This window comes from Rattus rattus, chromosome 18 (genome assembly GCF_011064425.1).
Source record: "Rattus rattus isolate New Zealand chromosome 18, Rrattus_CSIRO_v1, whole genome shotgun sequence".
In the NCBI taxonomy this organism is placed as follows: domain Eukaryota; kingdom Metazoa; phylum Chordata; class Mammalia; order Rodentia; family Muridae; genus Rattus; species Rattus rattus.
Genome location: NC_046171.1, coordinates 30,965,990 through 30,993,557, shown reverse-complemented (window position 1 = coordinate 30,993,557; position 27,568 = coordinate 30,965,990). Strand labels below are relative to the sequence as shown.

General features: G+C 41.1%; 1 protein-coding gene across 1 annotated transcript in view; it reads left to right on the top strand.

Annotated features, from left to right (window-relative positions):
- The window catches only part of Man1a1 (mannosidase alpha class 1A member 1), a 175,368-nt gene that overhangs the window by 29,367 nt on the left and 118,433 nt on the right, over nucleotides 1–27,568 (top strand). Inside the window, exons 3-4 of the mRNA XM_032888241.1 lie at nucleotides 14,014–14,110; nucleotides 18,862–18,977. Of these exons, the coding sequence (XP_032744132.1) occupies nucleotides 14,014–14,110; nucleotides 18,862–18,977 (213 nt within the window). The remainder of the gene's footprint in view (nucleotides 1–14,013; nucleotides 14,111–18,861; nucleotides 18,978–27,568) is intronic.

The following is a 27,568-nucleotide window of genomic DNA, read 5'->3' as shown; positions in this document are numbered from 1 at the left end:
GACACAAGGGGATTAATTGGAAGTGCTTTCCTTAAAAATGTCACCCGAATTAATTTGCCGCTTTCAATAATCTCAATTACGGTAGACATCTTAAAACTAGTGAGGCTTTGAAAAGTAACACACACACGCACACACACACACACACACAATTTTTAACATGGATTTAACAGGAAATCTGATGTCACTGACTTAGGATCAATTTTTAGACTAATAGATGGATTACTGTATCAGGCAATGTTTCTCTCTCTCTCTCTCTCTCTCTCTCTCTCTCTCTCTCTCTCTCTCTCTCTCTCTCTCTCTCTCTCTGCCACAAAATGAAAATCTCAGGCTGCTATGTTGGTGATAAAATGTTACCTCTAAGAAATGAAGAATAAAGATTAAGAAGTAAGCGGGTACAGTGTTCACACACAGATGCACAAATATCTTTCAAGGGAGAAATTTTGAGGTCTGTGTAATGAGAGTTTTTCTTTTTCGGTGTATGTGAGGTGACCTGTTCAGACTTTTCTTTTCCTTAATCCACCAATGGGGTTTAATGTTTCTCTATCCACAATGTTTTTGAAACCAAGAAGAGCCGAAGCTGCCTCTACATGCGTTGCGTCAGAAAGTCTCTTAAATGTTACATTTCCTCCAGAATAACTAGGGTAGCAAGAGCATAAAGTGGTGTGTAGCAACATCGTATCATCACATCATTGGGGAGGTCTGACTCAGGACAGTGGACAAACTGCAGATCTACGGGTCAGTCAGAATTCAGAGTCGACTTGCAAACATGCTAGAGGTGTGGCCTTGACTTAGCCTCTGGATTTCCTTCCTTGATGTGTTATGAAGGACTGAGGAAACAATTCTACATGCCATGTTTAATACATGTTTAATACATGTTCAATACATGCCAGCCAGGTTTATAGTAAAGGTGATATGGAAACCCTTTTGGGCTGTGCTAGTTAAGGGTCTTACGTTTTATAGTATTCATTACTACTCTACGGTCATACTTTGGAATCAGAAATTCTAGTTATAATACATTAATACTACATTTCATAAGTGATTTTTGAATACTTGCTTTGAATGCATTTTACTTTTTAATCCAAATAATAATTTCTAAAATTCTTGACTTCAGTGTATAGATTATTGCCAGACTCTTATATGATATATGATTCAAGGAAATTAATATTTTATTAAATAATAAATGGTTTGGAGAGCAATTGTTTCTCAAACTAAAATAACCAAGTTTTCTAGAGTGTCTGATGTTTTACAACCCATCTATTTTAATATATTTGCTATAATTCCTAATCCTTTGGTTCAGAGAAGTCTGATTTCTGGTGTGAATCTGAAAAAGAAGTGCTTGTGCCCCCGGACTCCTCCGTTAGTAACAACTTTATTTTTGACTAACAAAACCAGGAAGCAAACCAGGATATTTCTCAGTAGATATCTGGGGTAAAATATGGTTGATACAGACTGTGGAAGTTAGTCGTTTAGTAGTTATTCAATACTAAAAAGAAATGAGCCACCAGGCATTAAAAGTAATCAGGCATGTATGACAACTGAAGAAGCCATCAGAGATGTTGATGGACCCAAGGATGTCAACACTGAAGGCCGTGGTGGGTCTTGGGCTCAGGGTGCTGAAGAGATCACAGGCTCCACAGAGAGGATCTTGGGTCAACGGAAATACTTATATTTAGTAGTAAACACATGCCATTGTACATTCGTCAGAAGCTATAACATTCACAGAAGGAGTCCTAATGTAAACCACAGACGCTGGGTGCTGATAGTGTATAATTCGAGGCTCATCACTTGTAACGAATGCGCCTCTCTGTATGGGGTTGGTCTTGCAGAAGTTCTGTGCTTGTTGTGAGGGGGACCTAGGGGAGCTGTGTGCTTTTCTCCTTCCTATTGCTATGATCATAAAACTCCTCTAAGAATCCTTCCATTTAGATAAAACATAAACCACTGAGAATAAGGAATACAGAAGGCACATTACCCTTTCTTCTTGATAGCAAAAGAGCAGACTTCGATTCTCTGGGGCTAACTGGGTCATCTCTTTTACAGTCAGGTTAATTATAGGATTTTTAAAAATAAAGTTCAAGCTATTTTTCATTGATGACTGTTTTAATCACCAGTAGCTTTACTGTTAATAACTATTCTCTGTAGCACCAGTGACTTCCTAGTATTTGCAAAGTTTAAAAAGGAATCTAAATGAACAAAAGTTTAGTCTTTACGAACTTGACGAATCCACAAACACATTCTTTTTTAAAAAACACGTATTTCAGTGTGTGTGTTTGTGTGTGTGTATGTGTATGCATATATGTATGTATGCATGTGTGTATGTATGTGTGTATGTGTGTATGTATGTATGTATGGGTGTGTTGAACATATGCACCAGTGTATAGGAATAAGAATATGAGTATGAAGTCTTAGGAGTCTCAGGTACTCAGTATTAACCCGAGACCTTGCACATACCAAGCAAGGGCCCTACCATTGAGCAATATCCCTGACCTAAATATTTCAGCCTTGCAAAAAAAAAAAAAAGTGTGTGCCATTACTGGAAAAACACTAGTTAACATCTTGGTGATTGCAAAATGTCATGCGTGCTAGGAATGGTTGCACATATGTTTATGTATGTGTTACGGTGTAAGTGCATATGTGAGTGAAGGTGTTCGCATGCATTTGTGGGGAAGACAAATGTCCATACTGGGTGTCTTCCTAGATCACTCTTTATCTTATCTGTTGAGACGGATTTTCTCACTTAGACCTGGTGCACACTGATTGGCTGGACTGGAGGGCAAGCAAGTTCCTAGGATGCACCTGCCTTCCCATACCCCTGCCTCCAACCTCCATGATAAGGTTACAAGCACTTTACTGACTAAGCCGTCTTTCCAACCCCTGGAGTTACACTTGTCTTACACATTCAAGAACTAAACATAAATTATCTTTTGCTATGAAGAGAGGGCTTATGAAATAATTGATTCTAGATTTTAGAATTAAGAAGGAGCTCTGGCATACCAGCATAGGAGACCAGTTTCTATGGTTGGATGAAAGGGAAGACCTTTAGTTGCTGGCCCTTCCCACAAGCCAGCCTAGGTCTTCATTGAGGAAACAATGAGGCCAGTTGGTCCCCAGGCCCACCAGTGGCCCCCTTCCTCAACTTCCACTGACTACAGAGGTGTTAGCTCCTTTAAACTAATGAGCATGCTTTTAGCGCTGATTAATAATCAACCAGATAAAAAGGCCAAAAGCCCCAAGAGTAAACCTTTACACTCAGTGGCAACCTTTGTACAAGGAGAGCAAGGTCGTTAACCTGTAGGCAGGCATTTGGATAGGAAATAGCTTGAGTGACAACTCCAGGTGATGTCATAGAAAGAAACCATTTCCAGCAGCAGTGCTTTGCTCCAAAAGAATTTACTAGACATTCACACCCGAACAAGGCACTTGCTAATATCTCTAACTTGGAAGGTGATAAATTATTATCCTTTCAGTATGTTTTAAAAGTTTACTTGTATGGTACTACTAATTTTTTTCTTTTCTTTCTTCCTTTTTTTTTTTTTTGTTCGTGTGTTTTGCTATTTTTTTACTTTGCTTGTTTGTACATTTATCTTTTGTTAATACCTTGAAGTCTCTTAAAATTTTTGTAAAATGATATTAGAATTTTTATCACAAAGAGACCCCTTAGATGAGCATGAATTTTTTTTTTTTAAATTCTAGAACTCTGTACATTGACTTTTTCTGTACATTGGCTTTTTCTTAAGAGATGGAGACATTTCTTAGAAACCACCAGGTAATCTCTCCTGCAAAAGCAGTGATTACTAGGATTCTCTCCTTTATTTTCAAACTGGTTTTATCAGGCCCTCTCTTTCTAAAGAAATGGCTATTGGTCGTTGCTAACCACTCTTGTTTCCCTAGGGGAATTAATGCACAGTAAACCATTAAGATTCATGTAGTTATATTAAATAATCACTACTACTTTTTATATCTCCTTCTGCCTTTAAAAAAAGTATATTAAAGTTGGCTGGGGAAATAGTCAGGATATAGAAATCTGAAAGAAGTTCCCACCCCACCCCCCCAACACACACACACACAGTCAACCTGAGCAGAGGCAGCTGAGGTAATATTCAAATTGTGCCCATCGCCAACAGGAAAAGGAAGTAGAGTCCTGTAAAAGGATTCAAAACAGACTAGTAGATGTTGCCCCAATGGTGGTAAAAAAACAAACCTCAGGAAATACCATAGCTAAAAGGAACTGTACCACAGTGGGCAGTCAGCAGCTTGCCATGGAGACGAACTCCTGTTTTTCTTTATATCTATTGCCAGGCCTGCTGGTGTCGGGACATTTGGTGTGTCTGAGTAGCACAGGACCAGGCCAAGAGGCTTCTGGTTGTGGTGGCAATAGAAGGGAAGGTAGCAGGGGTGCATCCTGAGAGTTGAAAACTTCGAGACAGGAAGGGGAGGGCTGAGACACGAGGCTCTTTCCTCCAGCCACAGCTTGCAAGCTGATAGGATACAGGCTATCATGTTGCTAGCTTCCTGGACCCTAGAAAGGGCCTCCTCCCGTGTAGGGAAGCTGCTGGATTGCTCAGGGGCTCTGGAAAAATGGTGAGGTTCACAGCCTTCTTCTTCCTCTGCGCCATGCTGGGCCTCAGCTACTGCAGCCATAGGAAGTAACAACCCACCGGGTGTGGTGAGGCTTCTCTGTGCCCAATTCAGTCAAGTGCCTCTCGCAGTTCAACGTGGTAGGTGTGTGACGAAGCTTATTCACTTCCTCCTGCACAGCTCTCCAGCTCTGAAACCCACGGCGATGACGGCTCTTGAGGTTTTATTTGTAGAGCAGACTGTTTAAAGCCCTAAATGCTATCTAAACTGTGAAACTGCTACTCACCCACAGCAAAGAGAAGTCTGCACAATATCGCGCACGTGCCAAATCTTAAGGACTTTACTAATTTATAGGGAAAAAAGAGCCCATAGTAAAGCCAGAGCAGTCGGGCACCGTGGCACTGTGGAAAGCCGAGACTGGGAGCAAATACCACTGACTCCCTGACATGGAAGGTTGTCTCCGCACAGATTCGGGGACAGAGCCGTCTACCCTAGACCCCTGCCGGTAACCCTGAGGATAAAGTACAAACCGCTGGCCTGGGCTAACTTCCAGCCTAGTGCTGCTGTGGGTACAAGTGTGGATATGTGGAAAGGTGTGCGCATGTGTAGGTGCCCATGTATGTGGCAGGACATATGTGTTCCGGTTGTGAAGCACTTGTGGGTATTTGTGTATGAAGACAAGATACCTCATTGGTCTAGAGCTCAGGTATTTGGTTAGTCTGGCCAATCAGCTAGCCCCAGGGATCCATCCACCTCGACCTCTTACAAGTCTCCAAAACATGTCTGAGTTTTTTATGTGGATGCTGCGAACTAAACTAGAGCCCTCCTGTTTGTAAGGCCAGCCCTTTGCTAACTGATCCGGTCAGCCCCAGCGTCGCGTTTAAGTGGCTCAAGCCAGAGTCTTTGCCTGATTCTAGCCTCATTCCCATCATACCTAGCTGTCCTGGATGAGGTCACTCTGTCTGGCCTGATCCTTTGATTTTTAGCATCTTTCTTGATCCGAAGCTGGCAGGGGTAGCAAGCTTGAGATCTTGAAGAGAAAACTAAGTTGGTTTTATTTATCCTATCCTGAGCTCAGCAAAACACAGCACTCTCAGTTAAGGTTAAATTGAATTCTGACAAACAAAAAAAATTCTTTTTTTTTTAGCATGATATGTGTAAATTTGTCATGTGAAGTTACTGCGTGTGTGTGTGTGTTTTGTTTTTTTGTTTGTTTGTTTGTTTTGTTTTGTTTTTCAAATCTGGAAACTTCTATCTCCATTGTCCTGGCATCATCAGATAAGCTGAACCTTAAAACTGGAAGATTTCAGTAGCCGTGGGGAAAGGGAGAGACAGTTAATGTATTTCAGAATTTCAAAGAGAAATTGAACACAGCGTATGAATAAGTGTTTTAATTTAAGGGAGGGTAAAATTGGAAACTACCCTGGCCAGGAGGGGGTTCCCTCTGTATAGCGTCATAAGGTGACAGGCATGCGGACCTCTAGTGGAGAGCCTTCGCATGACTCGTAGGTGTCTTTGTGCCTGTTAAATGAGGGTGCTAAGTGCTTCTGGATGTAACCATGATAGACTCCAGGCCTGCAGTCACAGAGTGCAGAGTCATACCACACTCTACATTCCGTCACCTCTAAGCGACATTGGCCTCTTTTCTTTTCTGTCCCATTAATTTACTTCTCCTTCATTTGTCCTGGCAACCCTGGCTCCGAGCTTCCTAAACGCCTGCTTGCCTTTCCTGGACCTTTCTTTCTTATCTCTGCTCAGCTCCAGGAGCCTGGGAGCTGAGCGAGAAGCTGGGGTGAGTGACTAAAGGGGAGCCTGTCCAGGAAATGCCATCTACCAGTCGGGTGTCCAGGAGATTCATTACCGCCCCCCATAAAATAGCCGTGTTAGATTCAGAGCAAAATTGAGCAGGAAGGATAAAAAGTTCTCCTTTGACCTCTCCTAAAGTCAGAACTATATACCAGAGCATATCAGTTGTTGTATTGTAATTGACTCTTCATCGTTTTCCTCTTTCCAGACAAGAGTTTCTCTATGTGAGTCTGGTCCCAACTTGTAATCCTCCTGCCTCAACCTTCCAACTGTTACAATTTCAAGCTCGTGCCACCACACCCAGCCAGGGTTCTTTTTTTTTTTCTTTTAAAGAATGAGAAAGCTAAACGGTCCAACCTTTAGACAGCAGGGCTCAGGCTCACTGCTCAGCCCGCTCTGGGTTTATCTGTGAAGGCTCTGCTTCTGCACCCGGTCTCCTGCTTGCCCCTGCCCCTTCTGCTTGATAAGCCTTGGCCTGGAGATATGGGGGGGGAAGATAAAGAGGAGGGCTGGCTGGATTGCTGCCTCTTGCTTCCTTATCTAGAAATTTCTTTCTGTGGTGTAAGTAAAGCCAGAGCAGTTATGCACTAATGCCCTCCTGTTGCCCTGGAGATTGTCCTTCATTTTCCTCATCGCATTTTCACCAAAGACTGAAAAGATGTTAACGCAATGCCTTAAACATACTTTCTGTTGAGTTTGTGTCTGAACATTCTACAAGTTGCTTTTAGAAGGCATGCAAGTAATTTCTGGGAGACTTTAGGAGAAGCTACAGTCTGGAACTGGTAAGATTTTAAGTTATATGGGTTTTTTTTCTTTCTGTTTTTGTTTGCAAAGAATCGAAGCCTAAGCATAATTTAAAACAAGGTGTGGAAAATAGCTCAGCCCATAAAGCTTGCTGTGCAAACATGAGGACTTAAGTTCATTGTTCAGAAGGCTCACTTTAAAAGACTCATATGATGTGATGGTTCGCATTCGTAATCTGGGTATTGGGCAGGTAGGGAACGAAAGGATTCTTGGGGCTTTCTGGTCAGACAGCCTCACCTCAGCGAACTCTAGATTCCAGTAAGAGATTTCGTCTCCAACAACAACCTCAACAAACAAACAAACGAAACGCCTGTGGTTATCCTCCGGTTTCCACATGCTTGTGAGTGCAGATACCCGGTCTGTTCAGACGCAGCTCGCCCGCCAGCCCACACTGGCACAGAGCGTTCACTGTGACGATTGGTAAGTCAAGCAGATCTCTCATCCTGGACCTCACCTAAGCCACAGCCCTATACAATTCTAGAACAGGGACAGGAATATTACCAGACGTCAGAACATCCCTTCAGTGCCACACACTTACAAGTCACAAAAGGTGGCTTTATGTTTTGGCCCCCTGGGCTGCTTGCTCTTTATTTACTGATAACGCTGTTGCCTGTTAGTTCATGAGCCATGAAACTGACGTTTTTGTACATCTAATTATTTTTCTAAATACACCAAGCAATTTTAGCCCCTTAGACCCTGCTTGTTGTGAAACTGTACTCAACATCTGTTGGCTTTTGATAGACAGCTGCTACTGCCTTTCTAAGGCTTCTAGTTCAGAGATTCCCATCATTCACCACACGCACCAGACCCAGCCTTCCATCAGACGCCCTCTCCACCTCTCTCCTAGGTGCTTCTTCTGGATGATGACTCTAACCCTGAGCGTCTGGATGACCTCATGCTATGAGAATTATTCTCTCCAGACACCCTAAGTACTTGTGGTCCCTTACAAATCTTGTATTCATACCTTCTTCCTACAACGGCAGCCCAAAATCTCTTAGTACACATGTCCTCCACAGGCTTACCTGGAACAATGAAAGATTTCATGGAAGCAAAGAGTTGGGACTGAAAACTAAGACTGTCTCTAGAGGTCTCCCCAACGCCATCCCACATTGCCCTACTCTAGGAAGGACCATCTCCAGTCTTTGTCATTCCTCCTGCTGCCGTTTGGATATCAAATTGTTGCACGCATTTTCAAATGCATATATTTATAGAAAACTCAGGCACAGCATAGATTTCCCTGGCTTGTGTATATCTGTCCTTGATGTTTATGTACTCGGAGCAATTATGAAACGTTGAGATTAGAAAGAATAAAGACACATTCTCTTTTCAATACAAAGGACTATAATGCTTAAAACCCATCAAGTACTCATGGTAGGTTGGGCTGTATGTTCTTTGTGTGCGAGATTGTATTCAATCACCACAACAGTGAAGCTACACTTTCCTTCATTCACACCTGACGGGTGCAGAAAGTGGAGTCCGAGAGATTAATTGCCTCCCTCCAGCACCTCGGTGTTGTCAAAACCGTCTCGAGACTCTAGCTTGTGAGATGCCTACAACCTGCCTTTGTGTATCCTCACTCCTGAAAATAAGATCTGTGAGGACACACAGGGAAGTAAGCAAACAGCCTCACTAGGCGAAAAAAGCCGCACCTCGAAGGAGAGAGGAAGATATTCTGTCAACATCCAGAAATCAACAGCATCCTTTGTAACTCTGAATTGCTCTGCTCGCCAAGGCACCACACATAGGACAGAGTCCTTACTTCATTTCTGTCTCTCAACCTCCTCTTCCTTTCTCTCCAGACCCTCTATTTTATTTTATTTTTTTCTTTTCTTTTTTTTCCCTTTATTTCGGAGCTGGGGACCAAACCCAGGGCCTTGTGCTTGCTAGGCAAGCGCTCTACCACTGAGCTAAATCCCCAACCCCCAGACCCTCTATTTTATTCCTGGCTTGGTGACCTTGCTTTGTGTCTTGGTTCATTGCTGCTTCTCCAGCAGTGTCTGGCCTCCACATTCTCTCGGAAGGTTCCTCCCCACCCCCACCCCCACCGCCCAACAAAACCTATCTCAGATAGAAGTGGTTGGCTCAGTTGGCCCCACCTTTAAGAAGTGAGTGACTTACAAGAGGAAGTCACTTTAGAACCTTGTGGCTTCCTGCACCCGGTTTGTCTGTAGATCAAGCACCAGGCTCTGTATGCATCTCTTCGTGTGCCAGGGTCAACCAACATGTCCAAAGGGATGCCAGGGGTGATAGCTCATACTGGAAACAGGCAGATCTTTCTGCGTTAGAGGCCAGCCTGGTCTGTGTCGAAAGTTCTAAATCAGCTAAGACAATAATTAGACTCTGCCGCAAACAAACAAACAAACAAAACCCCACTGTACAAAATGGAACGCACTGTAAGTGGAACTGAAATCACAAGTGTTACAGAGGAACAGTGCCAACCCACAATCTGTATACGCCTGGCTGGCAGAAATGGGGAGGTTTTGGAAGAGATACTCTTAATATGCCTATCATGAAAATCTTAAGATTATGTAAATAACAGAATTATTTGCTAAGATAGTTCCGTTGGCAAAAACACAGCTCTGAAATCTACCTATCACCTTAGGGAAATGATGTCTTTCCAGCGTCCTTGGAAAGACACAGCCTTTAAAGCAAATTATTAAGTACAACCATAGAGCTGTCCGCGCCATTTCCTTAGTGCCTTATTGTTCTGTATTTATAAACTTTCATTGAGGACGCATGTGGCACTGTTAAGCTTCCACACATTATCTGTTAGATCATGGGAGAGATAGGCTTGTGTGCTTCCCTTTGAGTCCTTTACAATCTTATTATTCATGGAGTAACAGACGCTCAATAAATGACATTGCCTAATTACTCAGCCCTGATGCCAACTGAAAAGGAATAGTACAGATTGAGAAATCCTTTCTGTGAGCACAGAGTCAAGGAGAGGTAAATGCTTCTTAGCATATCTTACGCATCAGTTCCATCCTTTCTGGGTCAGGACAATGGATGGCTATTGCAACATTTGTGCCCTTCCTTTGTTTGCATCTGTACACGGTGGTAGCTCTGCTCTGTCCACCAATGCAAATTCAAGTCTCATTTGTCTTCTGTTCCTCTTTGCTGGGAGGGTTTCAGCCCTGCGTTTGAAGTCCTAATCAACCTCTGCTTTAGCCAAATTTTAATCCCCCTTCTTAGAATCCCAGGCTATAGAGCCCTAATTAAGTATATAAAAGGCCACAAAGCAGAATAAGAGGCCTGTGAAGCAGGAGGGGCTCATCCTATTCACGGGCTTCTCTGATGACAGATTTTGGAAGTGACCTTCTTGTCTTGTCAGCAGGCTGTAACACTGTGTCTGGGGAGATCGAATGTCTTTGTCCCCATGGTCCCACAGCTGTCTGTTGCAAGACTACAGAATGGCAAGCATGTTTGTGTTTTCATATAGCTGTATAAGTCATAAAACTAAAATAACAAATTGATTCTTATGTTTGACTTGGGGAATCCAGTCGCATGATTAGGCTATTCATTTATACCCTTGCCCCATCATATATAATGTTTAAAAATATAGTTACATAATAGGAGCAAGGGATGAATAGATCTTCCATCTTGCTATACTGTGTCCGATCACTTCAAACTAAGGTGATCAGCCCTGGTACCCTTCGATATGGTTGTTTCCCTTCACCTTATAGAACACAGCAGAAGGCACTCATGGTGTGCCATTCGGGGCATTTGATTACATAATTATCTTCTTTTCTAACTTTAACTCATAGAAATCTCAAAAGATAAGAAAAATCATGTTGGAAAACATGTAGCAATTAATGAAATATCACCAGCTAAGCAATTACTATCATATCTTTCCTTGGAAAACAGCTAACAAAATACATTGGTAGAAAGGTAGGTAGGTAGGTAGGATAGATAGATAGATAGATAGATAGATAGATAGATAGATAGATAGATAGATGGATGATAGATGATAGATAGATAATAGATAGATAGATAGATAGATAATAAATGATAGATAGATGATAGATAGATAATAGATAGATAGATAGATAGATAGATAGATAGATAGATAGATAATATAGATGATAGATGGATGGATGGATAGATAGATGATAGACAATAGATGATAGATTAGATAGATAGATAGATAGATAGATAGATAGATAGATAGATAGATAGATAGATCTATCTTGTGGAAATTATACAGTATTGTTCATTGCATAGATGATCTAAGGCAATATCTTATGTAACCACTCATTTTTCTGTAATGGATCATGGCTTTGAAATTCTAATCCATCCACCTGTGCCCCCGAGAGCTGGAATTACAGATGTGTATCACCATGGTTGGTTTTTATAATTTTTGACAATGCAGCATGTTTTCCTGTGAGAAAGATATGTGCTATTTTAAGCCACTAATAGTGTCTAGTACTAGTTATCATTCAGATCCATAATTAAAGCAATTAATAACTTTAACCTGTTTTCATTTGTTTGTTTGTTTTTTTATAATGAGTATATTCCAAAGCTCCTGAAGTTTTAAAGTATATTTGGAAATTCACAAATTTGGAAGTTCATAAAACGAAGAGTTTAGCAAAATGGATTTGATGGAGGAGGGAGGTGGATGATGAAAGAAGTAAAGCTGAGATACCATCTCAAGGTGTCATGTGGAGTTGTACCAGTTCTTTCTGAAGCTCATTGGTTTCTGGCTTCTGCGATATGCACGCAGATGCCTTTTGATATTGGCTTAACATTTATGAACACATGACCACATGTCATTTGCACAGCCAGTACGCTAGGTGCAAAGACACAAGCCCTGCTTCTAGAACCCTGCCATGAGCCCTCTGAGAAGTTGTGGCATTGATTTTTTTTTTTCAGATAAGTAGCGGCAGTTTCTCAGAAGCCAACTCATTCATGCGTCAGTTGGCACCACAGGCAGAAGTCCAGTCACCTGACCTCAAGTCCGTTGCACCTTCCTATAAAGTTAATTATACAAGAAAACCTTAAAAAAACAACCTTATGCACATTTCTCAATTGCTGGAAGATCCTGTCTGGTACTTGAGAGGGATATTCTGCCACAGACACATTAGAGGGAGGTGAAGTACGCTGGGTCCTGCCCGCAGGCCTTGGAGCCACGCCAGTGTGCGCATGCATGCTGGATCCTTGGCTGTAATGTCAGGACGCTGAGTCAAGTTTTATTTCGGTTTTAAGTTCTGCACGTCAGTCTCCTTATCTATCAAACCAATATGGTTTGAGGATATAATTGAAAGGGTTCTAGCAAAATTGGAGCCCCCGTGCTGAAGGGAAACACTTAGCTAAATATCCTCAGAAGAGCATTTAGATTCTTGGTAGCTGTTAATAGTAACATGGGTGAGAAGGAAAAATAAGGCAGAAGACAGGTAAATGAAAGTACTCGTTACTGTGTTCAGGGGGCAGGTATAGACTGCTTTAACTCAGGTTGATCGTAGTGAAGACTTTCCATAACCAGCCCTTGAGTGGCACCAAATATGTTGCTGTATTAAAAAATGTTTCATTTTACTTCATTTTATTTTATTTCATTCTGTGTGTATATTTTCCCTAAATAGATATGTATGTCCCTCAGGTCCCCTGGGAGTAGCGCTGTGAATAGTTGTGACCCACTCTGTTGCTTTTGGGAGCTGAGTACTCTGCCTGAGTGATTAGTGCTCTTAACTGATAAGCTGTATGGCTAGCCCCGAGTGTGATGTTTTTGATGATCTTATAAAATTCAGAACCAGATGGGATAATTTTCATAGCATGTCCATGGATTGATGGCGCTTACCCTAAGATAATAGCATCGTTGAGCTCTTGATAATTAAGGGGTCCTCAGCTCTATCAAAACTCTCTATAAAAATAGTTATAACCCAGGTCTGGTAGCACGGGACTGAGTCCTAACAATTGAGGAGGCTGAGTGGAGAGGACTGTGAGCTCAGCCTGGCCTACATGGTGAGCTCCAGTCCAGTCCAACTTTGTGAGATTCCCGTCTCAAAGTAAAAAGCAAGAGGTTCAGGGAAATGGATCAGAGGAGTGCCAGTCTGTTATGTGCAAGGCCCTGGATCCAACTGTCATTCCGTAGAATAGTAATGGTTGCTCATAGTCTTTGAGTCAAGACTTTCTCATTTAACCAACTTATGGGAGAGCTGATTGTATTTAAAATAATGTTATTTCTCTCTAATTTGCAAATATATAGGATCTAACTGCAGATAACATATGAGCATGCAAATACATATTTTAGCAAAGATTGATTATAATACGTGAAAGGTTTTCAAACTATTGATATAACTGTAGAATTTCGGGTTTTGTTTTCTGTCCTATTTCAAAAATATTTTTTCATGTTTCTGGGTCAGAAAATCTTGATAAATTTAAAGTGGTAGCCTCAAGTAATTTGTCTATGTAAACAAAATAGGAGGGACCACGTACAAAAATATGAATTTAAAGTTTCCAGATCTAATCTTTTGTGTGAGTGAAACAGATAAAGACAGTGATGACTCAGCATTGTAGTATAACATTTTTGTTGTCGGGGACTGACTTCTGAAGAGGATATATATATATATATATATATATATATATATATATATATATATATGATTAAATTGATTCCGAAAAGGAAAACTTGTATTTGTAAGGATAAAGAAGTCTTGCATGTTCTCTGTTCATATCTGCCCTAATTTATACAACCGTCATCCTCTTAATGGTCAGCCTTTTAGACTAAACCTTGAATTTTAATGCCGTGACCTTCAAAGCCAAAGTATATGATCTGTCTTGTATCAAAAGCATCCCAGTTCAAACTGTAATCTCAATTTTATCTCCACTCAGATGATGACCCATGCTTGGAATAATTATAAACGCTATGCGTGGGGCTTGAACGAACTGAAACCGATATCAAAAGAAGGCCATTCAAGCAGTTTGTTTGGTGAGTATGACGCGCTTCGATTTAAGGGTTTGGTTTGGTTTGGTTTGGTGTTTGGTTATTAAGACAAAGTCTTAACTCTGTAGCTCTTTCTTAGAATTGAGCACATGGCCCTGGCTGTCCTTGAACTCATAGCATAACTCCTGACTTAAACTTCTCCAATGCTTACTTTTCTGTTGCTGTAGAGAGCCACAATGGCTATGGCAATTTATAGAATAAAGAATATAATGGGGCTCATAGTTTTAGAAGGTGAGTCCATGAACATCATGGTGGGGAGCATGACATCAGGTGGCAGGCAGACACTGGAGCGTTAGCTGATAACTTACGTTCTTATCCACAAAGAGGTAGCAGAGAAAAACTAACTAGTAATGGCATGGGTTTGGAAACTTCGAAGCCCAGCCCCAGGGTTAGACAAACCTCATAATACTTCCCACCAAGTCCCACCAACTGGGGTCCACGGATTCAAATATATGAGTTAATGGACTCTTTCTCATTCAAATGACCACACCATCCCAGAAATCATAATCATGGACCACCACTCCTAGATTTTATTGACAGTGTCTTTTTCTCTGAGTACCCTAGATTTATCGAGGGTTAAAAAGCCTGTGTCATTCTGTGATTCTCCAGGATCTCCATGTTGCTAGGAAACTTGAACCCTTGCTAGAACTATGGGAAAAGTGTATATAATGTATCTTTCAGAAGCCATACCAACTCTGTGTCAGAGAGACCGGTATAACTGATGTCCAGGGATGAGTGCCCCAGCAGGGATGGAGGACCTGCCAGGTCCCTGGTCATTCCTGTGGAAGAGGATTTAGTCACCCACAGCTTCCTGCTGTATAAAAGCTGTTTCTTTATGAATACGCTGGCTGAGGCAGTGGGCTGTGGTGACCCCTTCTGTAACTCAGGTTGGGGTGTAGCTTTTTCCTGTTTGTTCAGTGGAAAACAAGGCACGCAGTTAGGCCAGTTGTTTGAGCTTCCATCTATCTGCTCTCTACTGTACTGGGCTTGGTCCTCACAGCAACACCCTGTGGTTGGTCCTGTGAGAACCACTAATGTTCCTACTGTGGAAAAAAGGAAACCAGTGGAAATGTTTGATGGATTGCCTTGAGCCAAGACCTCCTCAGGACCCCTCCTATTGGGCTTAGTTTCTTTCCAGCTCTCTGTAACTGTAAGTAATGGTGTTCAGGAAAAGTATTCTGTGACCACTCACACCAGTGTGCCTTTCTGTCCCATAACTGAACATGTTAACTGGTACCCGTTCTTATAACAAATAACAATTTCTGGTGACACAGAGCAAATATCATAGGGTGCCACTTGGCCACATATAATTTAATCTCATTTTTATGTTAAAAAAAAATCATAGAGAAGACCTTTCTCAGAGATAGGGACTCCAGTGTTAACTGACATTAGACTCCATGTTCCGGTTCCTGGTTCCCCACTTTTCTGTCTCCTTAGGACTTTTCATGACTTTAGCTCCAGCTATGACATTGCTGTTAAGGGAGATAATGCAACTCTTTGCAAGAGTTCATCGTCTGGTGCAGCCAACATGTGTGTGCCACGTGTGTGTAAAGAGTGAGTTGTGAAAGCACGGGATGATTCAGGAGTCACATGGAGTTCCGGGGAGCCAGTGGGGTCTCAGGAAGGGAGAAGGGCATTGCAGGCAGGAGTGGGTGGAAGAGGCGGTTGTGACGATTCAGTTCTGAGACAGGGAGCTTAAGCTGGGAGCGCTTGCAGCAGAAGTGACGTCAGACGTAGCTACAGTAGCATCTCAGGACTCAGAGTCCAGGTTCCATGAAAGAGGAAAGGTGCAAGTTTAAGAGAGAAACTGAAGTTTCATGTAAATCGGAGGGTATTCCCTTTTTAATGTTTACAATTATAATATTTAAGAAACCTGACTCTGGGCTGCACAGATGGTTCAGCTTTTAGAGAGGACCTGGGTTTGATGCCCAGCACCTACATGGCAGCTTGCAATTCTCTCTAGCTTTAGTTCCAGAGGATCTGATGTCCCCTTCTGGCCTCAGAAGCCAGCGCACACAGGTGATTCACAGACACCCAGGAAGGCAAAACAGCTACGCACAAAAAATAATTAATTAATTCTTTTTAAAAATGACCTCATTTTTTACTTTTGTCTTGATGAAGTTTGATCAGATAACTCAATTATGTGTTAGTTTGCTATAATCATCATTGAATAGATTCTCGGTTCTCTGCTAATAGATCAGTGGTTTTAATAATGAAACTTTAAAAACATACCAAGTCTTTTTGTTTCTACAGTGTCTACTGGATTTATTAGTCAAAACAAAACAAAACAAACACTTTTTTATAACCAAGATAAGTACTTATTTTTTGCCCAGAAATTGCTTTAAATATTAATGTAGCAGAATGAACTGTTAATAAGCAAATGCTATCTACCTGCATTTTCAAATTAGAATAGGCTACAGAGGGTTTTCTTTTATAATAAAATCAACACTTGGGACTTACTGCAAATATTAAAACTTCTCATTTTGAAGGTGAGGAAAACTTTTAATTGGCTTCTTTAGACACATGTGAGCCAAATTCTTTGTCTGTAAGGAATATGTCAACCTGCGTATTCTTTTAGTAAACCATAGAAGAAAGGAAGAATTTGTCTGCCTTCCCCCTGGCTTTTTAGAGGTGGTTATTTTCTTTTGCAGTGGCTTATTCAGATTTGATCGCTAAGATCAGCCTATCAGAAGGGAGGAAAGTCTGCTCTGTGAGCCTCCTTTTTGCCAGGCATTAGCATCTGGGGAGCCCTTCAACACTAATGCCTTTTTCTCCCAGGGCTGTTTCTTTCCAGTTACTTGAAACTCACCTGTCTGCCAGGGATAGGGAAATGGGCCCCTCGCTTAGCTGACGTGATGCTAACACCCATGACCAGTGACCCCCAGGAGCTTCTCAGTTCCATTTTAAAGAAGAAAGCAGACAGAATTGCTCCTCAAAGAGAACCATTTTTATCTGATTGCTTATATTCAGTATAAAGATAAAGTATATCAAAAAAGCTCTTAATGGCTGAGAAATTAGAGATCGATGATCACACGAAACTGTTATCAAGTTTCCAGATGTGACCTGGAAACCTTCCCACTAGTGTTTCTCTTGACTCCATATTTTTGTCTCGAAATTAATCTCTGTATTTTTCGAGAACACTGGACGAGAATAAGCGGTGACACTGAAACTTGTCTAACTGTCATGTTTTTATCCTTAAGTAAGACTGAAATTGACTCTGATTTCGAAAGTCGAGTATTTTAATATTCAGTCACTTCTAGCTTCCTAAAGATAAACTTCTCCCGTTATTAGTTGAACAGTGTGTGCATTCAAGTGTGTTCCATTCCTATTCAGGAACCTGCACCAATGGAATAGGGAGTTGTTGAACACACAGCTACAGCCATACAGGAACACACAGTGTGGAATAAGCAACACATAATGTCTCTCTTCTAAGGAGGTTTGTAGACTAAAGGGTGGCAGAGAGTGACCCGTGCCTGAGAAATGTGGAATCTCCATGCAACGGGAGCTCAGAGGAAATAAACAGAACCTGGGCCTGACGTGGCAAGAGAAGGGAGTTGGGATGAGTCATAGTCTTAGAGGTGGTGGGAACTTCATGTCGAAGGACGGAGCTCCTCCTACTTACCCATGCTTTTATTTTCTGCATTTGAGTCACCTGTAGCCAACTGCAGTCTAACAAAATATTTAGGAAGAGTCTAAAAGTAATCCTTATACATTAAACAGTACACAATCCTGAGTAATATCCTGAGATTATGGTCACTTTCTACCCTGTCCTGCCCTGGATGCGACTCATCCTAGCAGCCACAGTACTTGTCACCCACCTGTCAGCCATTTGCTCCCGTATCTCTTATGTTTCATTTCCTGTGTCCAGGTCATTCTGATTCCACTAATAGTTTGAAAGGACAAGAGGACCATGCCGAGAATTTGGGTGTGCCAAAGAGGAGCCAAAAGGATTTGCTTTAACAGTGAAAGCACTTGATATTCAACTTAACATGGAAAAAGAGGGGGGAAAATGATAAGCTAAGGTCACTAAGAGCTACAATCCAATGGATTTTCTGTCCATGGAACTGGAGAGGAAAAAAAAAAAAAAGGAAATCTGTGTTGGTTTCATAGTCCCACATCAAACCGCTAAAGTTATGGTCGTAGTGCTTAAATGTTAAGATGGGGGAAAGCATTAAATGTATTTATGCTTCAGAAAAATGGTGGCGTATATGAGGTTCAGTGCTATCTGCCATTGCAGGCATCTCCCAGGATTCCTGGAACATATTGCCTGCAGATAAAGGGTGACTACTGCAATGATTTAAAAAAAAAAAAAGAGCTAGCATGGTGATAATTCTACATTTAGCAAATTTCACACAGGCACACTCCAGTGCGGCTGCACAAAAAATTAATGACAACTGCCCCCTTTGCTTCAGGCTTATTCTCTCTTTTCTTGTTGGAGAATGCAATCACAAATGAAGTTTCCGAGAGGTTTAGTTTATACAACTTGGAGCAAATGTTAACGATCAGTGCTCATAGCCTGTAATCTGTGAGAGGGGAGAAAAAAATTGGTTTGGTGTGGTTTTTATATTTTATTTTTCTGGAAGAAAATAAGACTCTCTTCATTAATAAGTTAGGGACTACCCTCGGTTTTTCCTAGGTCTAATTACATATTCTCTAGATATTTGTGTGTACATATATATGTACGTATGTATATATATACACATATATTGAAAAGATATTTTTGGTATTTTTTTCAGGCAACATCAAAGGAGCTACAATAGTAGATGCCCTAGATACCCTTTTCATTATGGGTATGAAGACTGAATTTCAAGAAGCTAAATCATGGATTAAAAAATACTTAGATTTTAATGTGGTAAGTTCAAGTCGCTCATCGAGTCCTTATGTTTTAGCCTATCTCTGCCATATATTGTATACTAGACCCGTTATTCTAATAGAAACAGATTGGGCTTATTAGTGTATGTGTGTGTACATGTTGATACGTTTACAGGTACGTGTGCACATAAGTGAAGCAGAGGATAGTGCCATTCGCTATCATTCCTCTAGGGTCACCCACTTCTTTTTCTCTTCCTTTAGTTTCTGAGGCAGGGTCTCCTACTACCTAGAACTTGCCACCTTAGACTAGCTAGCTAGAACACCCAAGGACCTACCTGTTCCCAGCTCTTCACATGAGGGTTACACATACAGGCCACCACACCCAGCTTTTTGATGTGGGTTCTGGGGATCAAACGCAGGTTCTGTAGCTTGAAAGGCAAGCACGTTACTAAGTTCTCGCCACAACTCCAGATGAAGCAACTTTAAATAGCCAAGAAACTCTTAAGCTCTCTGCTTGTTCCGTTATTGTACGTGGCATTGTACATGCTTTGTAACTTTTTGCTAACTTAAAGGTAAATCAAATCAAAAGAAATAAATATTTAAAGTCCTCTACATCATCTAATCCTCCTGTTCAAAATGCCATAGCAACCCTGGTTTGTGGATGTCGAAGCCTTTAAGGTTCGTTCCAGAGCATATGGCTGACTGTATGTTGGAGCCATGAGTATGTCATGGGGCTGTGTACCTGGTGCTTAATCTTGTCATGGTACAGGGTATCAGCTGCCATTGTCACTTAACTAAGGCTTCAAACATTGTTGCTCATATACTATTAGTAAAAGAAAGCAGTGGGAAAAACACATTAACATCTAGATGTTTGTACATAAATAACAGTTTCTGACTCCTTTGTATACGTACATTCTTGGCAAATATCGTGAGACCGAATGTACTCTGAGGGAACACAGTGATAAAGGGAGATGACTCACTGTTTGAAGACCCATGGCTAGTGAGGACTGTGTCTCTCCTTGGATCTAACTGGTCAGTCACTGTCTTCCCTCATAAGCATGTTGGCAAGGAGCTTATTCTAAGGAAAAGGAAGCACGTGAACCCTGACTTATGGCTGTATTATTGGTATTATTTTAAACCTGAGATTACTTTGCAGAAATCTTCGTAAGCCTCTTGTTTAGCTAGGAAGCGTTCACCAGTATCTGTGAATCCCCCCAGCCTAGATAGAGGACGCACACTGCATGTTGAAAGAGGATGGAGCAAAAGAGGGCGCCTGCCTACCCGGCTGCCTTGGCACCACTTTGTTCCCATGGAAACTGGACATCAGTGTTAGCCAGAGCATTGAAGACTAGTAAAAATGTGTCTTTATACATTGCTCCGAATTTAAAAGATTTATAAATTGCAAGTTTTAACATTTTAGTCTTCCTTCTTTGACTAGGTGCTATCCATGCTATACTTAGAAGGTTTTACGGACAGACAGGTTTATGCTTCATCTTCCTGGAAACTGATTCTAGAAGACTAGAGGGATAATATTCCACAGAGAGCTCATATTCCAATACTCCAGAATTTTGGAAACCAATGTGACAAGTTCTTTTCTTTTTTTTTTAGATTTATTTATTTTAACATGTATGAACATTTTACTTACATGTATATATATTCTCATGTAACATGTGAATACCTGGTGTCCAGAGATGATCAAAATAGGGAGCTAGATGGTTGTGACATACCATAAGGGTATGAGAAACAATCCTGGGTCCTCTGCAAGAACAAGTGCTCATAAATGGCCAAGCTACCCTCCAGCCCCATGTTGTTACTTGACATATAGAGAGAAAGTGGGTATAAAGAGCTGATGGTTTAAATGTACATAGCTGTGATATGGGACTTTATGCGGTAGTTCTGATCATATCAACAGAACTAAATATGAAAAATTAAAGTACAAAATTCTCCCCTTTTATGTTTGTTCCCTTAGTAATACTTGGTCTTTGCTTGCTTGCTTCCTTGCTTTTGTGGTTCTAGTGATCAAATCCGGGGTCTTGCATGTTCTTGGTGAATGCACTGAGAATTGTCTTAGCAATGCTTATTCATAGGAATGCCTCCTCCTACTACCACCTTACCATCTTTCAGCTATGGCAATATCTCTTCCACACCTAGAAACTTTAATAGCACTAGACCTACGAGCAGTCCCAGGCCCCTTTTCAGATTTTTGGGTTGGTTTGCCTGATACATCCTGTGTTGTCCCAAACCTCTCCAAATCCTACAGCAATTCTTTATTCTCAACTTGAGGAGTGAAGAGAATTGGAGGGTGGGAACTATTTTGTTTTTCAAAAATAATTGAAGAGGCCTCTCAAGGTAATAGATAAAACATCACTGTACTGGAAGTTTCATAAGTGGCCTTGGGGCACTAATTAGGTGTAAAGAGAATTTCTGTGGGCCACAGGAACCCCTGAGAAGCAAAGTGAATCTAAATAGGTAATATGAACCTATGCAGAGCTAAGAAAGTGTGTCACTCAGCCGCCTTCATAAAGGAGCCAAGCCATCACTTTGTTCAGTTGTTGACATTTTCTTGGGAAAGACCAGGAACTCAAGGCCCATACCTAAACATAGTAAAAGCCATATACAGCAAACCATAGGCAACATCAAACTAAATGGAGAGAAACTTGAAGCAATCCCACTAAAATCAGGGACTAGACAAGGCTGCCCACTCTCTCCCTACTTATTCAATATAGTTCTTGAAGTTCTAGCCAGAGCAATCAGACAACTCGAAAGGAGATCAAGGGGATACAGATTGGAAAAGAAGAAGTCAAAATATCACTACTTGCAGATGATATGATAGTATATTTAAGTAATCCCAAAAGTTCCACCAGAGAACTACTAAAGCTGATAAACAACTTCAGCAAAGTGGCTGGGTATAAAATTAACTGAAACAAATCCCCTATTCAAAGATTAAACAGCCTAAGGAAGAAATTATGTAGACACCCTTCACAATAGTCAGAAATAATATAAAATACCTTGGTATTGCAGATCTCAGAAGATAGAAGGATCTCCCATGCTCATGGATTGGTAGGACTAATATTGTAAAAATGGCCATTTTGTCAAAAGCAATCTACAGATTCAATGAAATCCTCATCAAAATTCCAAATCAGTTCTTCAAAGAATTAGAAGAACAATTTGCAAATTCATTTGGAATTTAAAAAAAAACCCAGAATAGCAAAAACTATCCTCAACAATAAATGAACTTCTGGGGGAAATCATCATCCCTAACCTCAAGATGTATTATAGAGCAATGGTGATTAAAAAAAAAAAAAACTGCATGGTATTGGTACAGAGATAGGCAGGTAGATCAGTGGAATAGAATTGAAGACCCAGAAATGAACCCACACACCTACGGTCACTTGATCTTTGACAAAGGAGCTAAAACCATCCCGTGAGGAAAAAGACAGCATTTTCAACAAATGGTGCTGGTTCAAATGACAGTCAGCATGTAGAAGAATACAATTGATCCATTCTTATCACCCTGTACAAAGCACAAGTCCAAGTGGATCAAGGACCTCCACATAAAACCAGATACACTCAAACTAGTAGAAGAAATAGTGGGGAAGAGTCTTGAACACATGGGCACTGGGGAAAATTTCCTGAAAAGAACACCAATGGCTTATGCTCCAAGATCAAGAATCGACAAATGGGACCTCATAAAATTGCAAAGCTTCTGCAAGACCAAGGACACTGTCATTAGGACAAAATGGCAACCAACAGATTGGGGAAAGATCTTTACCAATCCTACATCCAAAAGAGGGCTAATATCCAATATATACAAAGTACTTATGAAGTTAGACTCCATGGAATCAAATAACCCTATTAAAAATTGGGGTACAGAGTTCAACAAAGAATTCTCAGCTGGGGAATATCGAATGCCTGAAAAGTACCTAAAGAAATGTTCAACATCCTTAGTCATCAGGGAAATGCAACCCTGAGATTCCACCTCACACCAGTCACAATGGCTAAGATCAAAAACTCAGATGACAGCAGATTCTGGCCAGAATCTGCAGAAGGAGAAACACTTCTCCATTGTTGGTGGAATTGCAAACTGGTACAACCATTCTGGAAATCAGTCTGGAGGTTCCTCAGAAAATTGGACATAGTACTACTTGAGGACCCAGATGCTCCAACATATAACAGGGACACATGCTCCACTATGTTCATAGCAGCCTTATTTATAATAGCCAGAATCTGGAAAGAACCCAGGTGTCCTTCAACAGAGGAATGCATACAGAAAATGTGGTACATCTACACAGTGGAATACTACTCAGCCATCAAAAACAATGATTTTATGAAATTCTTAGGCAATTGGATAGAGCTAAAAAATATCATCCTGAGTGAGGTAACCCAATCACAAAAAACACACATGGTATGCACTCAGTGATAAGTGGATATTAGCCCAAAAGCTAGGATTACCCACAGACTACATGATGCTCAAGGAAAAGGACCATTAAAGTGTAGATGCTTTAGTCATTCTTAGAAGGGGGGACAAAAATATTCATAGGAAGAGATATGGAGACATCTGACATTTGAACTCAGGTCCTTATGCTTGCAGAGCAAGTGTTTTACCCACTAACTGTCTCCTCAGCCTCATTATATTACTCATAGCATGAGGAGGCTTGGATCATTTACTGAGCCTCTTTGTCAATATTACCATATGTAGCCATTTAAAAAATATGTTATCAGGTTGAAAGTGTAGCTAGTTGGTAAAATGCTTGCTTAGCATGCACAAAATCTTAAGTTCCATTTACAGCACCACATAAAGACTGAATGGGGTGGCACATGCCTCTAATCCTAGCACTCAGGGGATAGGGGCAGGAGGATCAGAAGTTCCAGACCAACTTTAGCTACGTAAAGAGTTCAAGCCAACTTGGTTTCTGTAAGAGATTTTTGTTCTGTTTTAAATGTGGATCAATATTACAGAGTTAAAGCTTCCCATAGTAAAAAGAATAATACCTAAGTTCAGGCAAGGTATATAGATTATTTGCTCTGCTTTTCCCTGAATGATACTGGTCTTTAGCACAATGTTTTCTAGTTAGTTTTGTATGCCGCAATGGAGAGCTCACGTGATTGCTTGAACAACTGCTGGATTTTCCTTCAAATAAAAACTTGGAGAATTTAATTTTGCATTCATGGGAGGAGAGAAGAAAGTAAGCTTTGACTGAAATAGAAAAAAAAAAAACTTCATTTCATTCTTGGAGATAACATTTAATAGTCTGGCCTAGAGGACATACCGTGGCCTGCATTTAAGCTAACACCTTTTCCTTATAAAGTATTTTAACTGAAAGTCCAAGAGTTTCTTGTTTTGCTGTTGTTTTGTTGTTTTTTTTTTAAAGTTAATGCATATAAATATGTCATCACTGCAAGGGAAGAAGAGAGAGAGTTGAGATAGAAGCACTGTTGCTGGGGCTTTAATCCTAGCATTTCTAGGTGTAAATAAGTCCGGAAGTTGAGAATAAATGTATGGACATGCAAAATACCCAGTTTACAGCACTTCAAATTTACTTCACCAGATGCTTTTCAATGGGTTTATACTGCCATTCGCTAAGCATAACAAGTTGATTCACTTAGTAGCACAAAATCCAAGCATCTCTGAGACTGGTTTTAAATACGTCATTGGGTTAATATGATGTAGGAAGTCAGAGTCGGAGCTTCCTTGATAGAGCTGGTGTTCAGCTCAGGTATCTGCCGAGGCACTCAGGTGAGACAGAACGATGTTAGAATAGACTCTGATGAGCTTCCTGATTTCAATTCAGTATAAGCCTAGGACAAAAGCATCTAGATTCTCATTTATTCATTATCCGTTCATTCATATGCTATTTACCAAGCTCTTCCTAAGTACCAATGACTTACACTTCAGGCGCTTCTCTAACTGGAAATATGGAAACCTTCCCTGGAGCTGGGTTTCCTGAGGAAGACACGGAGAAAAGCACACAGGCCAAAGGGGCTGTACCAGGTTAACACCTGACGATTGACTGACTGACTGATGGATGGATGGATGGATGGATGGATGGATGGATGGATGGATGGATGGATGGATGCTTGGTGTTTTGCATAGGTTATTTCAATCTCCATGGAAGGTCAGGTAGTATTTCTTTTATTACTTATGTAGATATACATAATTAATCTTCCCAATGTTGCACAGCAAACAGGAGCTATAATAAACAAGATCATTCACTGTTTTTTTATGGTAAGGAAATACAGAAAGTTGAGAAATACACCCACATCCTAAGAATCTGAACCTATGACTTTGGCATGTAATCTCCATATCTCAGTGCTCATTAGAGTTTGTCATTTAGTAAGAATCCAGCCAGTGCTGGTGGAACAGAGAAGATGCCTGGCTTGGCCTACTTCCTGACCGAATGTGGTAGATTGAGCTGGAAGGCCTGCCACAGACGTACCTGTGCTACATCACTTTTATATAGGTGGAATGCAAGTTCAGGCGGTCTACACAACACTAACCTGCTTTGAAACATGTTTGTGGTGCCTCCTGGTACAGGAGCATGGGTCTGAGGGACCGCTACTCAATCCAATTTTGAACTCCTAGACAGCGCTTCAAAAACATACTGTATTAATTAGAAAGTACTAAAAACTATAGAGGTAGACATTTTCTCCAGGTAGCAATTCCTTACACAGAATCTCTGTAAACACGAAAGGTAGATGAGCGGTGTTCTTAAACTGTCTTTGGGCGCTGCAGAAAAGAAGTGTGGGAGGTGGGGCTTCTTTGGGAAGGCAAGAATGGAGTAGGTTGGCTTGCTCTAGAGCAACACTGATGCTGAGAAGTTCGGCAAAATGGCAGGGTTGTGCACGATATGGAATAAATCTCAGAAAGGTGATTTTGGGGGGGGCATTTGTGTTTGTTTGTGGTTTTGTTTTGATTTTTACTTAAAGATGCATTTTAAACATATTCCTTTAAATATATAAGCCAAAGAAGCTCTAGAAGAATGTGAGTCCACTTCAGCCCAATGCTGTCTTCTCACACGTCTGAATTTGGCTACCTGCCCCACCACTCCATGCCATGAAGCATGAACGAAATGACATTTTTCTTAGTTTTGCTCCTAGAAAAGGTTTGTTTATCAGCAGCATTCCATCCTGATTGGTACAGGTCCCTAAGTTATTATCCCACTGAATGGAGTCATGGGATATTTACCCTCTGATGCTGAAGATTGGCCCTAAGAGTTATGGCCCTGAGAGGACTTTGTCTCTCTAGTGATGACTCCTGACCGATCTGAGTTGCCACTCGGATGCTCTCTGAATCTTCATAGCAAAACCAGTCCATTAACGTAGACAACATGGCTTTTCTTTGCCTTTCTCTCTATCTTTAATAGTTTAAACACTGTTAACAGTCAAGAATTGTATTGTGCTATCTAAAAGCTAAGAGCTGTGAGGGCACACACAAACGGATACGACTGCACTTCAATAGATTAAGTGTTGTACTTTGAGTACGAGAAATGTGAAGCAGCACACATTCTAGAGAAGTGTGTTTTAAGGAGGAATCTACTACAGGGGAACACAGGCCAGCCTTATAGGCTATTCCTTCAACTAGAGGCGTGGCAAGGTTTCCTGTACACAAAACCTTGTAGTTAGTATATGGGTGGGTGCAGCAGCATCACTCCTGGATATAGTTACTGCAGTGGGCTGTGGTGGGGAAGTCGTTATTAATCACAGTCGCTGCATCAGTATGCAATGGAGCAGCCATCACTGAAACTTGTGTTGTGTATGCGCAGGAATCCCATGCCCACAGATCTCAGAGTAGAAAGCTCACAGAGTTTGATGGAAGAGTTGGTAAAAGGATTTGGTCCGAATTTAGGGATCGCATGTTGTCTTACTTTTCCTGTTTTTCAGGGTTTTTTTTTTTTAATTAATTCATTTATTCATTTGCAATCCACCCATTGCCCCGCTTGCTTCTGCTCCCCCCCCATTTCTCCTTCCATTCCTGTCCCTGAGAGGATACTCCCCCACCACCAAGCCCCCGCCTCCCTGGGGGCTCAAGTCTCTCGAGGGCTCGCTCAATGCAGCTTCTTCCGGTGAGGCCAAACCACACAGTCCTTTGCTATAAATGTGTTGGGAGCCTCAGAAATGGTCTCTTTCAAAAGATCTTGTCAGCTCAATGACCATGTTGTGCTGTTTAGAATCCTAATAGTTAAAGTCTGAGCAAGCTTTATTATAAGTAGCTAGCTTATGGCCTGAGACCCAGTGACATAAATTACTTGCTCTGGGGAAGCTCATGGTTCTGCAGTTTCTCAGACGAATGGGAGCGGGAGCTGACTTGGCTCTAGAACCATCATATCTTTTATGTTCTTGGCCAAACCTGTGATTCTGCTGACTGGGGTCCAATAAATATCACGCTATGGGTGATTTTGAAGGATAAGTTGCTTACGAAAATGTAACCTAACTGGAATTTCTCTGTGCTCTCTAAAATGTTGACTCACCTGATAAGAGTCTTTCAGACACACTCATTTTAGAAAAGGTTCTGAAACACGTTTTCTTGTCACCAAATTAGCGTTAGAGCTTTCATACCCGTGGATCCGTGGTGTGTTGGTTAGGAGGAAGTCTTTTCCAGTACAGGAGTGGGGCAAAGATGCTAATTTAAGG